Below are 13,765 nucleotides of genomic sequence, written 5' to 3'. Positions count from 1 at the left end.
TGCACCACCGCGTCGGGGACCAGTAAACGCTGCAATACAGACATTTGCTTTGCAGCTGTAACAATGGCATTGAAGTGTTGTTGGGAGTGTCCCTGAGTGCTGACAGATGATGTTTTACGACGGTACGCTACGGGCGCTCTGGCCCACTCCAGTGTATCGCATGGACTTCCATTTGCATACCTTACGATGGTCCCTTTCATTTCAAAAGAGGCTACGAGTATGCGTCGTTTCCGAGACCGAGACCGTTTCCGAGACCGAGACCACAGCTGGAATAAAGCCTTCACCACAGCTGGAATATCACAACATGCACTGCCGCGTTTACCATTGCCTTTCCGCCCGGAGGCAAAACTGCAGTGTCAACTGTAAGGTGGGTACGGTCAGAGCAGTCAGCCATATTTCAGATCCCATAAATGGACTCAAAGCATTACGATGTAGACTGAAAACCGACGTAAATAAAGTTTGGGTTCGAACTTTCTCAGAAAATTTATCACCATTTCGAGCAAATCGGCCAAAAACGGAAAGGTCCAATTTGGTGCTCAAGTCCATTGGGCAGGGGTATCGAGACCCTATACGCGCTGCTCTTTCGTTTTCATGCTCATACGAGCGAGCCTGGATTTTGTCGCAGGCAACGATACTATTCAGAAGATTGTTGCCTCAGATAATTGTCGCCCTCTCGTCGAGAGCCAGCCAAAGCAGGGAACGAGATGCTGGCGAGACGTTGTTTCCGTTTATGACCGAAGAGGTGAGACATCCACCACGTTGCGATCTCCGGTTTTTCTCTGCTGCGTGGCGGTGCCAAGACCCTGCGTGTGAGATATCCAGTTCAACATTGGTCTCTGATTATCATTCACCCATCAAATGTTTAGCATGGCAGACACTTGCTCAGTCATAGCTGAGAAAGGGGTTATGACGGGATGGCCTGCTTTAGGCTCACCATCGGTCACCGGTGACCAGCGGGCATACCTCGGGGGACACGTCCCCCTTCACTGTCAGATAGGAGGGGACAGTGACCTCTATCGTCCATCCTCTATCTAACAAGTTTCTTGCAGGAGAAAAAATGCTTTTGCACTTTTTCACCGAGAGGCCCCCATTCCGAATTTCACCATAATCAAAATTCCTCACACTGGTAGGAATCATTGCTATAAGTACTTGTGCGATGCCACAAAGACGCCCAAACACCGCTCGGGTATTTTTCCCTATGCTAGCCAAGCACATTCAATGATTTTGTTTTCCGCACCTGGAACATATAGCCGAGTTAGGTGATTGGAGCAGGATGCGCCTGCATTCTATGGATATCTAGGCGAACTTGAAGAGAATGGTAACAACTGAAATTGAATTGCAGTGTACATACTTATATGCGAAATCCTTTCTTCCCCAGGTACGATCGCCATTTTCGTACGCTCTTGTCAATGCCCATCTCGCACTATCACCGCTTCCGCCGTAGTGTTTATGCCACAGGTTTAGAACGTTACTGGATACGTTCCGGCAATTCTGTATGTGTTTTTTTGCTCAATCCCGGCCTTGAAACATTTGCTTTGCAAGTGTCTCGCAAGAAAGCGTCACTGTGTTATATTCTGTTTACCCATTACTGTACTGGAGTGGCAATGCGAAGGACGACTTTGGTGAATTTGTACGAGGTAGTGAAGGTTTTATTCAGAATGAAGACAGGGTCTGAGCCCGGCTCGGCAGTGCTAACAGAAGTTCACTCCTTTGATTGTTTCCGAGGCTTAGGAAAAAAGGTGGAGAGGAGCGACGCGAAGTTTTGTGCCTTTTATGAGTCCGTTTTGTACCCGGGAAGAAATTTGAAGCCGCAAGCAGGTCGCAGGCAGAGATCAGACTGCGGTCAAAGTTAAACATCATAACCATTCGAACTTGTTTAAGCATGGCGAGATCTGGTGAATATTAAAGAAGCGTCCCGGCGTGTGCAGATAGTGCATTTACTGGTTTGGTGTAATCCGTAAGCATCTAACGGTGTTATAACTTATAGCGGAACGGGTTTCAGCGAGAATTCCGGCAGCGGCTGACCGGACTGGCGCGAACCATCTTAAGAACATTGGTGCTGAGTGATTGAGCCCATTTTCTCTGGAACATTACTAATGAAGCGCGTTCGTTAAACGCTTTATGTCCTTCGATTCCCGAAACTTCTTTAAAATCATAGACTGAGGTATTTAGAAAGCATAACTGAGGTATATCATGGAGTTTTTAGTTCAATGCAAAAAAGTAAGAAGCAAAAATTTTCTACAATAATTCACTTCAGCTATCCTATACCAATGACGTAAACTGCAACGCCGCTTAAAATTGTCGACAATATGCAAACAAGCACTAGAATATTGTTGGACATAGACAAGAATATTGCCAAGGGGAACATGACCACCTGAGCCGAAGTGCTTACACTAGTCGCCGAGTGATTTCGCCGGATTTTTTTCCAAATTCTCATAATTTCTTTGGAAATTTCGCATTTCTCTCAGTGAGAAAGGTTATGCCTACGTGCCTTTGCCGTTGTTTCATTTTCACGGTGCGCTGTAGAATCTTTAAGCGTCACGAATGTCCCCGTACTACCCATGAAGTATACGCCTTTTTAAAGACTTCATGCATTTTTTTTTGAATGGATGGTTTCCTGGCATCCGAGATCACGCCAAGCAGTGCTTGTTGTGTGATCCAACGATCTTGCAATCTCATGTCCAAGAATATGGTGGCGAAAGCTGGACATGCCACAAGGCACGCCACGGCCCGTCCCGCCACCTGACATTGCCTGACGTTAAGCACGGCCATTGCTACCGACCGCACACCGTACCTGTCAAATACGAAGGCAAATAGCAAGCGCCTAAGCTGCTCAAACCCACCCCGCCCCGGGTGGGTGGATCGGAGACAGGCGCTCTAACCAACTGAGCTATCAGACAGGCTTTGAATGTGTTTTGTTTTAACTCCATCGTGTTTCAACACGTCAACTATGCGGTCTGAAGATACCCATTTTTCTCCTTTGTTCCCTCTTTTCAAGCTCGGAACGTTCTCACTCAAGGTCACGTAGAAAATGCGCTCCAACCAATCCTACGGAGGATTGGTGCAGCAGAAGTGTGTAAAATGCATGGCCTTCGCCTGGATCAAGGGGATCCAGCTCATGTCGCAATCGTTTTCGTCAGCCTAAACGCACCACGTAATTTAGGGGCGCACCATAAACGGCGCTGGTGCAGACCTGGAAGGAGTATATGAGCTCTTTTGATCCTTGTGTATCGTGTCGTTTGGATGCTGTTATCACCTCCGAAATGACTAGCCAGCCTTACGTTGTTATCTTTTCATAAACAAACATTTTTGGGGGGATTCGGGTGTCCAAACCATATTGCTGCTGTTGGAGAGAGGGATATATATATATATATATATATATATATATATATATATATGAAGTATCACCCTGTGATGTTTTGTCACAGTGTACGCACATATTCAAACCTGATGCATGATATGTTTACCTGGTTCAGATGATGCTTCATGCATCTGTCGGGCAAAGGACATCCCTCCACGTTGTACAACAAGGGGATGATAGCTTTTTTATTCAAATTTCATTCCAGTCAATGCCCTCAGCACCAATACCAGACTTTCAGAAAGTTGTGGGTTTCAGCCTCTGCTCCATCCACAGTTTCCGCGCCCACATTTCCTACGGTGGTGCAGCCTAAAAAAGAGTAACTTCTAACCAATTTTTTTCATTCAAGTGCTCCTGTAATGGTTCAACGACATCGTCACTCTCATCAAAAATTCGCGGGGCCGCTCTTGCCAGTGAACTGGATCTCACCCGGACCTATTCCGGTCCGTTTTAAAAATGAGACGATGTTTCCAAGTTTTTTTGCATTATTTCATTTCATGATCAACCGGTCGACTTTGCCCATCTTATACAAACTTACTTTCATGGACGGTGGTCTGCTAGTAATCCGGACTTTTTATGCTAGGCGGTCGGTCCGTATTATATTGCTCAAGGTGCAGAATGTACAAACGTACATGATGTCAAAAGTACGGCACGTCCAAAATGAGAAGTAACTATTCAAATGGCTCAGAATGGAGGTGTTCATATTGTCCAGAGTACACAATGTCCAAGGAGCACAATTTGCACAGTACAGAATGTCCAATGAACAGCAAGCCTTAAGTGCATAATTTCCAAACAACGCAATGTCCAAAATGAGAAACAAATTCCAAAATAGCGCAGAGTGGAAGGAATCCGTATCATAATGCCCAGTGTGCAGAATGCCCAAAGTACAACAATTCCAATACAAGCATTGTCCAAAGTACAGAAAGTGTAAAGACCAGGTTTTCCAAAATAATTCCTAGGGCGGCCGCCAGGGTATAAATAACCGCCCTTTTTGGCAGGCAGCGTTGACCCGCCAGGCCTGGGCTGCGCGCATACAGTCGACGCCATTACGAAGACCACCCGCGTGAGGCCTGTCGGCCGGATTGCTAGCATAGCAACGCATCCATTTGCTGCTCCACGACAAGGTGGAGCCGGGTGGAAGTGCCGTGCCGAGTATTGGTCACTATTGGTCACTGCCTGTCAACGTTGAAGCCCGGTAGCGGGTCCTTGCACTTTGGGCTACTAGCAAGGATTTAAAGCAGGCGGAAGACGGAAATAAATCATAGCCGCGTTATGCCCACAAATCAAACTGTCAAAATCGACAATCGCATTGGGCCATTTTGTTGACATTGTTCCAACTGGACTTTAATTTATATCGACCATTTTCTGAGACGGTACCGAGCAGCACAGACGTCCACGGCAGGAGGTGTGGACGTGTCGACTTTTTTCGTTCACCCATTTTCATTTGATTATTTTAATTCAACTTTCAACATGACTTTTTGACCGGACATTGTCCCTGTCATGTGGCACAATGCGGTCGGCTTGCCAGTAACCCCTGCAACATGCGTTGTGGGTGCTCTGACACCAAGCCTGACACGGTTTTTTTTTTGGCTTTTCTGGCTTTGGCTTACCAGAATGGTTGAATTTATACATACATATATATACATACATACATATATATATATATATATATATATATATATATATATATATATATAATATAACATGACTAATATAGCACGTTTACGAAACGCTTGAAAATGGAAAGAATTAGCAAGCTTTTAGATAGAAAAGCTGGTAGCTTAATTGATTTATGGACAAGATGCAACAGGTGCTTTGGTGTACATCTGGACCACGGGGTACAAGCACTCAGCTTCTCCTAAAAACCATCCTTAACTTTTACGCGAGTATGTTACCTTAAGGTTCACTCAACTTCGACGATTACGTCGCAGCGAGCAGTGCATGCACGTGTGTACCTCTAGGGGTTTGACTCCTACCTTAATATCCAAGTTTTTTCATCTATATCAAGGTTTCGGTGATCAGATCAGCCCGTTCGTTGTCCGGGTCATGCCAATCCAATATCCGGATCAAGGTCGTTCGATATTGGGCTCGGTGTGGTGGCAACCAGCTGGCGAGCCAACCGACGTAATCCCCCGACACTGGCCGAGGCTTTCGGCCAAGGTCGCCCAGCGACCGTGTCTCAGGTGGGCGGGGCTGCTTATGGTCTGCGCCGGCAGAGTGCCACCAGCAGCAGCACCATGCGGCCGCTGGAGCTGGCGCTGTGCGTGGGGCTGCGGCTGGCCACGGTCCGAGGTCTGTCCAACTATGACAGCCGTGTGCGCCAAGGAGAGCCGCTGGAGCCGAGAAACTACGTGCTGCGTTCGCCGCCGGCGACCATCGGAGCGGCCTGGCAGCACGGCGGCCAGCCCCTCTCCTCCAACGGCACCATCAGTGCCTGTGAGTAGCCGAGCCTCGGACTGGGCCGCGGAGAGGACCAATTGCCATCCGAAAAAGGTTTAGTCGTTGAACCGGTGGTCCATTTGAATGTAAAATCGCAGAGTGGAAAGGTTTTATTGGCTCTACAGAGGTGACTATGTTGAAATGGTTGTCTCCATCGTTAGTTCCTGCCTTAGCTTTTTTGTAAAGGGGAAAGTGATGCACCTCCTTACAATTCCGCCCATGAAGCCTCCCAGAGACCGCAGTGGCCTATTAGCACCCAGAGACCATAGTGTAACCGGGATTGGAGCATGGACCATCAACGTGGGAGCCAACGGCTCTAACCACTCTGCCAATGCACACCTCCATCTGTAGTTTGAGGCGAGCAAGCTAGGAAATGGGGAAGGGACAGATCGTTGCCGTTCATTTCAAACTCAGGTTCACTGTTATGGTGTCGTCTAAGCAATAAGAGTCTGTCTACAAATGCGCTTGAGTGCAAAGGAGAAGGGTAGCGGGGTTTCACGCAGCGCAACCAAAGCGTAACAAGGTTGGAGACTAGTGCTCGCAAACCGTCGCTGAGATATGGCTGTGAATCGTATGGAAATGTTCTTAGGAAATGCTTTAACTGATAAGACCAGCCCAGTTGATTCTATCTTTTTGCGAAGACGGCTTGAGGCCCGGCCATGTGAAGAGGGCATCCCATCTTTTTATACTCTTCACTTAATGCTACATCAGACGTGTACATTTTCTCAATAAGAGCAGTTTCCGTGAAATCTTTCTGAATAGCTCAGAATTTCGACTTGGATTTGGATTTCACCGCTATGGAAATAGCATATTATTTCGTTTGTATTGCTTTTTACAACGTGTGTGCATCGAATGTTCGCACCTCACTAATGTGTCAAGATGGTTGAAATGTTGCGGAAGTTTGAAACACTGCTTAGATAAAGATATACGAAAACATGAAGTTGCTATCGCACAAATTCAACAAAACGATATAATATGGCTTTGGCTTCTGCCCTATTGCGTTCATCCCAGTGGCTTTTTTCGGGGCACATTTTGGCTTTGGGCATGGGAGTATGATTCATGCGACGCACTGGTCAATCTACAACCAACCAACTTCTCAGTACCTGGCCATTGCCCGCTGGGCCAATCACAAACGTTCTTTTATTTACGCCAATGGAGGTGCGCACGGGGGTTGTCATGACGACGGTGGTCGCGACTACAGGGAAGAAGCGTGGGTCTGTAACAGAGCGTTGACGGGGCGATATGGAAACGAAAATAATTAAAATTGATGTCCTTATCCTGGCTTGACGTTGCTGAAGTGACACTACTCGGTGCTATTATAAAACGTAACTAGTCTTGATATTCCACTATAGTTTGTGTTTGAAATATGCCTAAAAGGTGGGACACTCCCTTTAAAATAAACGTTTGGCCCAATTTTGATCTACACCCAATCACGCGTTCCTCAACATCACTGCAGAACAGTATAGAAGCAGGGCGTATTGTTTAGGGACATAGGAATGACCAATCGAGTATTGGTATAGCGTCAAGGGAAACGGGTGAATACCGTCGCCCTTAGCGCGCTTATAAACATAAGGTGAAATAAGCTTGCTTGTACGTATTGGTGTTCTTTTTGGAATGTTGTTTGTGTGTTCTTTTTGGAGCGAATGTTTATTGGAATGTTGCACATTTCAAGACATAAGTCTTATTTCCGTAATATCTAGCACACATGTCTAGCTTCTTGTATCATATAGGACAAAAAGTGTTTCATGCTTTAATCCCACATTGCTTGTACGGGAATAGTCGGCAGTTAGTCAGAGTTCGTTGTACTTCGAAGCTGTGCTCACGTACGCCAAACCATAATGTAATGTGACGTTTAAACGTTCCCTGGTCATGAAGGCTGCACGGCCAATGAGGTGAGGTGGCAGTATGGGAAGGAAATGTCTGTCACATTAGGCATGTTTGAGTGACTTTAAAGCGGTCTGCCGGAAAAAGTCTGCTGATCTTCGCGGGTGTGTAGCTAGGAAACAAGTGGGTTTTGGGCCTTATGAAGGTGGGGCCGTAACCGCACCGAATGATCTTCACCTTGGCTATTTCAAGTCAAAACCCAAGACAAATGTGGAACACCCCCTTTAAACTTTCCCGAAAAGGCGCCCCATGCGTTAAAGTCACCACAGGCAGCTAAGCACTCTTTGCAATCAAAGGACAAGTTTTTCGAATGACTGGTGCATGTGTATAAATCAAAACTTGTGTGTGGTGTGAACCGTCGCCATATGTGTGTGTGGGGGGGGGGGGGGTCGTGCGACCCCTCCCCCAGGGGTTGTTGGAGGATAACTTTTTGGAATGCTGTGCAATTGTGCTCAAATTTTCAGTGGCCTATAATGCATTGTTTGCGCTTGTTTTGATACCAACAACGTGTCTTTGGCTTTGCTGGCTTCCGAGCAGCGGCCGATCTAGACGCATGGAAACTATTACCAATGGTGAGATATTGCTGAAACCAACCCACTTACGTTTTTCTCCAAGCTCTGTCTTTCTAAGGTTGAAAAGGGCAGGAGTTCATCGACCTCACCCCCCCCCCCCCCGCCTATCAGTCTGCGTTATGAAAAACGAGGAATTAGGGCGAGGGTCCAACAGCAAGCCAACGGTCTGCCCCCATAGTCCAACAGCGGGCATTTTCCTCTAGTACAGCAAGCCCACCACCCATCGGGTACGATGGTTAGCACCAGTTTTTCGCTATCGCAAGGAGAACGACAACCGTTGCTCAGAGCCAACCGAATCCAACAGCAGCCAGGGATCCGTTCGGTCAGCAGTTTTCTGGCCATTAGTTGTAGTGAGCGCCCTGATTTCTGGACTATGTATCGTGTTCCGCAGGGCAATAGAACACTGGTTACTCCAAAGTTTTGACTATTAGGCATCAACACATACTGTAAGTATATCAGAATCGGGATTAGGACCAGATTTAGGATGTTACACCAAAAGCTGGCAGTTCTTTGCTAGTGGCATCTTTGATTTGATGTGGCGACAGTCGCAAAACGTTTAAAGTGCGGCACAGTATTGGAACCGGTGGTTGGGGGGGGGGGGGGGGGTCGGATTGTGTTAAGGTAATCTCAGATACCTTCAGGTTAATCTGATATATCTTGCTTCTTGTCAAGTCAGATTATGTCTCGGTGTACACATCGTGACTCGCTTCAAACATTCTGCATAATGGTTGATCATGTAATGACTCAGTTACTGTACAGCGCGTCAGTTACGAGCATTGTGACACAGGCTACTGCTGTTGAGTGTTGAATGCAAAGTGACTGCTCAACGTGCTCTCAGGTATATTAGTGTTTGAGCTGATAATTTAGTTTTTTCATCATATGAAATGGGATTTGCTGGGATTATTATCTTATTGGTATCTGAATGTTCCACATATGCAATAATAACCCTGCACCATTATCTACAGGGGTGTTACCAGCCATGAAATAGATCAAGCGGCAATTATATCAATTCAGCACAGCTGCATGATGACATCAGATGCATTTGTTGAGAACGGAATGTCTGTCTAAGATGATGGAAGTGTTTGTTATGATCCAATGCTATGCACATGCCTGTTACGATATTAAGGCAAATACAGGATTAGCCTGCACCGTTTAAGGGGGGAGGGGCATGCGATGTCAAAAATTGCTTGAGTTGTCAGGCATAATTCAGCTTACTTGAAATGGTAAGGTTATGCCTTTCCAGACCAGTAAAATCAATGTGTGTGAATTACTGGCAGGCTGTGCTGAGGGCCGTCCCACCCACCTTCATCCCTTGTTGTTTCTCATTGGGTCTGAAACACTACATTTTGACGAAATGCTATTAAATTTTGTGGTTTTGTTACATTCATCTAATTGTCCGGTCAATTCCATCAAATGTCGCCTGAAGTAGGTGATCATGATGCAATAGTAGCCTTTACCTTAATTTTTTTGTTTGTAATATTCTAGGAACAACATTAAAAACGGTGGACTAATATTGGCTAATGCATGTCAACGCTGTTTGGGCGGAGGGGGGGGGGGCATTACAAAAGGCAATTGCTCAATGCGATCGCCTGTAACACAAACCTTGTATCTAACAGTAGCCTGTGCATGGTAAATGTATCCAATGTGAGCAGCAAATGTAGTTAATTGGCGCAAATGTGTTTGACCTAAATATTTACAGTTGGTCGGTGGGATTAAGCATCCTTGTGATTTGTGCTCAATCTTATGCTGAAATAATGAGATCATTCAGGATGCATGGTTAACAGCTTCATTATGACATTATAGGATGGTTGCTTATCCAAGAGGGGATTTCAGCATTGTGCCATTTGTGGAAGTTGAAGTTTGGGTAAAATATCGCAATATTCTGAACACTCGACTGTGACCCAATTCTCAGCATTATACCTAATACACGACATCATTGCATAATTTGTATCAACGCAATTATTTTGTAACAATACAATAAGTGGTCAGTGGAAGATGTTACAGCCTCCACAACTACTAGTATCGACACACTTCGCACCTCGCAGGCACCGTGAGACGATGGCATGTTTTGAAAATCGTGAAGCAATGAGATCGTCAAGTAATGAGAAGGAAAGAAGCTGACAAGCATCACTGGTATGTTATGTTGGCGACAGGCGCAGCCAAGTGGTCCAGGGAGCCTTGCATGTTCGGGCCCCTCCGTGACCAAGCCAGACTCGAAGCGCAGTTTTCATATTTTAAATGCAATGTAGTCCAAAAGTCGCCTGGATCTGGTAGCTCCATTGAAGACAGGCTCGGATCCAGTAATGCTTGACTGATACCAGGACTGGTACCAGCTTTCGATGCAAGCAACGTGCGCCGCCGTTTTCCGTTCACGGCAAAGTCCATGCATCGTCAAATTAGGTGCCGGCTAGGACCATAATCACTACTTGCAGACTGGCTACTGGTAAATACCTTAGTATACAATCCTCCATGTCTGATGCACTCACCTGCCCTAGACGACTGCGCTGTGAGACAACGTGCGAGCAATGCTCGTAAATGTGAGCACGTTTGAACAAAATTCATCGGACAATGAGCTCAGACCGCGTGCATATCTGTTTATAATGGACGTCCATCAGCTCACATGTTTCGGCTGCTGCCCGCATTAACGTCATTTCTGATTATGTCATCACAGGTAACCCATCACTGGTCATTTTCATATAATTTATGTCTTGAAGAATCCAGGACTTCTGATTTATACACTGCTATCGGTGACATTGGTCCATTGGCTCCCAAGATAGGCAACGAGCAGAAAGGCAACTCGAATGCTGCCAAATGGCCCAGCCAATGTCAGATCTTAGACTCCGACCAAGCGTAAGGCCCGGTCTAACAGTACCCACACCTCGTCCTTGTTTCAGGCAATTGCAAGATTCATTGCCTATCGGACCCGCTGTGCTTCAGTTACCAGTACAACAGCGCGACCGGCTGCGTAACCTTCGCGTCAAGAGGCGCTCCGGTCTATCTTTCCAGCGCTGTGACCACAGGAAACGACCTGCAGTACAGAGATGGCATGGGTGCGTTTTAGGAGTGATAAACGTGACGATCCAAAACTATTGGAAAAGACGGTCCGCCGATGAAGTCCTGTAGCTTGTTACGAGCGGATAACCCGCTCATGCGCATCTGGTTTTGGTTGCAGGCACATCAAGCCCCGGCGCGCGGTTAACATTGGGTGTGTGCTTTTATCTTCGTAGCCACTGATACAACTTCATGATTACCTTTGAGGGTTATGGACGACTCAGATTGGCTATATAAATATATATACATATATATATATATATATATATATATATATATATATATATATATATGCATACATCGTCATATACATGCGTTCGCACCTGCCCTCTGCCTACATGGCTTTGCTGCAACGTTGGGTTATGGAAGCTATGAAATTTTAAATGTTATTGTCACCGCTTTTGTACCCTGGACGTAATGCCAGGTGTGTCTGCTTTAAGTTCAAGGACAAACATCGCATCTGTTCCAGCACGACTCGGCGACTTCTGCAAGATAAAGGATGAGTGCACGTTCGTCGTAGATGATTCCGAGTGCAGGAGTGGTGTCTGTGCCTGCCGCGACGGCCTGCAAGAAGTCGGCGGGGCATGCACAGAAGAAGTAACAACTGATGGAGCAGGAGGGGGCGCCGCGGCAGGATCGGCTGGCACAACGATGACCAGCTCTGGGGGCTCAAAGGGCTTGTCTGAATCTGGGCTGACATCCATCTCTGTTACGCCTGCCATGGGAGCTGAATCAGGTGACACATCTGGCACCGAACAGTCGTCCAATGCTGCTTCCTCTTCCAGTGGTCAAGCAGGTACCACCTCTGGTTATGGACAGACAACCAATTCGGCCTCATCCGCCTCCGGTACTAGTGAACCTGGTGCCGCATCTAATTCTGGACAGGGGACAACTTCTGGTCCATCTGCCGGTGATGGAGCAACTGCTACGTCCAGCTCTGGACTGACGAATGTTGCCTCATCTTCCATCAGCGAAGCCGATGCCTCATCGACATTTGATCCGAGAACGACTTCTGCTTCATCTGTTGGTGGAGCTGACTCCACGTCCCGTCCTGGGCTGACGTCTTCTGACGCTTCATCTAGCGCTGGCAGCGAAGCGTCATCTGCAGCAGGTGGTGCAGCTGAAACTACACGTGATCGTGGGCTTGCGACGTCTTCGGCTTCGCCTGTCATTGGTGGAGCAGATACCACATCTGATCCAGGGCTGGCATCGACTCGCTCTACATCTGGCTTAGATGCTGTCGGAAACGCTGGTTCCTCAGGTAATGCCCTGAAAAATATGTCATTACTCGACGACACTAGCATGAACTCACATCGCTTGAGCGGGAGTCATTCGCCAGAATGGACCTCTTCCGCCTACAACGGGTCGGTGCATACCAGTACAAGTGAGGTTGGACCCCTCTTTTGCCTTCGGACATGCAAGTAAGACAGGATATAATAATTTATCTATACACACCCACACCCACACCCACACACCCACACCCACAGATATATATATATATATATATATATATATATATATATATATATATATATATATATATATATTGATATTGATATTGATATTGATATTGATATTGATACTGAAAGTGACACAAAAACCAAAGCTGCAACAAAACGGCGAAAGCATGATCAAACTCTACTGTTGCAATCATATGTCATCCTATCACAACGTGGACAAACGAGTCATCCATGGAATCATCCAAGACAATGTAACATGCGCCAGCATGACAGACTACCTTTTACTCACCATCTACTGTAAGAATAGAAAAACAAGCAACCTTTTGATCAAAAATAACATGACCGCCAAAAATGGTATTTTGCAGTACACAAATGTAGTTGATCAATTCTGTCCGCACGAAGATTGCAGGCTCAGTGGGGTAAACTACATTGGCGTCGCAACTGCTTCTCTTTCCACGCAACTCGCCATACGCCTTCAACACGGGGCTCCAAAACAACACATGATCCGTGCCACCAAACAACTTTGACACGCATGGAATTCATAGGAAACACTTCTATCATCAAAGCACAACACAACAAGGCACGACAAATTATATAAAAAGCCCTGCTCATTCGTCAGCATGTCCCAACAATCAACAAACAATTTCATTCTTGCGTTTCACTGGGGATTTGGGGATACGTAGGACTCTCCGCTTTGTGGAGGACGTTAGCTATGCCTTGAGTGCCTGGAAGTAAACTACAGGGGCCTGCATGCATCTTGAAGCCTGTCTAACTGAGCTTATTTTACTGAGGCGTACTTAATTTTGCACGAGATACATGACTTGCTTTTTATTGGAATCACCGATGCATGATCATATGCATATATATATGTATATATATATATATATATATATATATATATATATATATCTCTCTCTCTCTCTCTCGTCCTCATCGTCTCTCTCTCTCTCTCATCTCCTCTCTCTCCTCTCTCTCTCTCTCTCTCTCTCTCTCTCTCTCTC

General features: G+C 46.2%; 1 protein-coding gene across 1 annotated transcript in view; it reads left to right on the top strand.

Annotated features, from left to right (window-relative positions):
- Positions 1-5,601: 5,601 nt before the first annotated feature.
- Positions 5,602-13,765, top strand: part of LOC119110347 (secreted protein C) — a gene marked incomplete in the record, with an annotated part of 23,719 nt that continues 15,555 nt past the window's right edge. The window contains 3 exon segments of the mRNA XM_037234127.1: positions 5,602-5,794; positions 11,148-11,303; positions 11,774-12,565. Coding sequence (XP_037090022.1) covers positions 11,300-11,303; positions 11,774-12,565 — 796 coding nt within the window.

Source organism: Pollicipes pollicipes, unplaced genomic scaffold, assembly GCF_011947565.3.
Source record: "Pollicipes pollicipes isolate AB1234 unplaced genomic scaffold, Ppol_2.1 Scaffold_7231;HRSCAF=8579_pilon_pilon_pilon, whole genome shotgun sequence".
NCBI lineage: Eukaryota > Metazoa > Arthropoda > Thecostraca > Pollicipedomorpha > Pollicipedidae > Pollicipes > Pollicipes pollicipes.
This window is presented reverse-complemented; position numbering and strand designations above follow the sequence as displayed.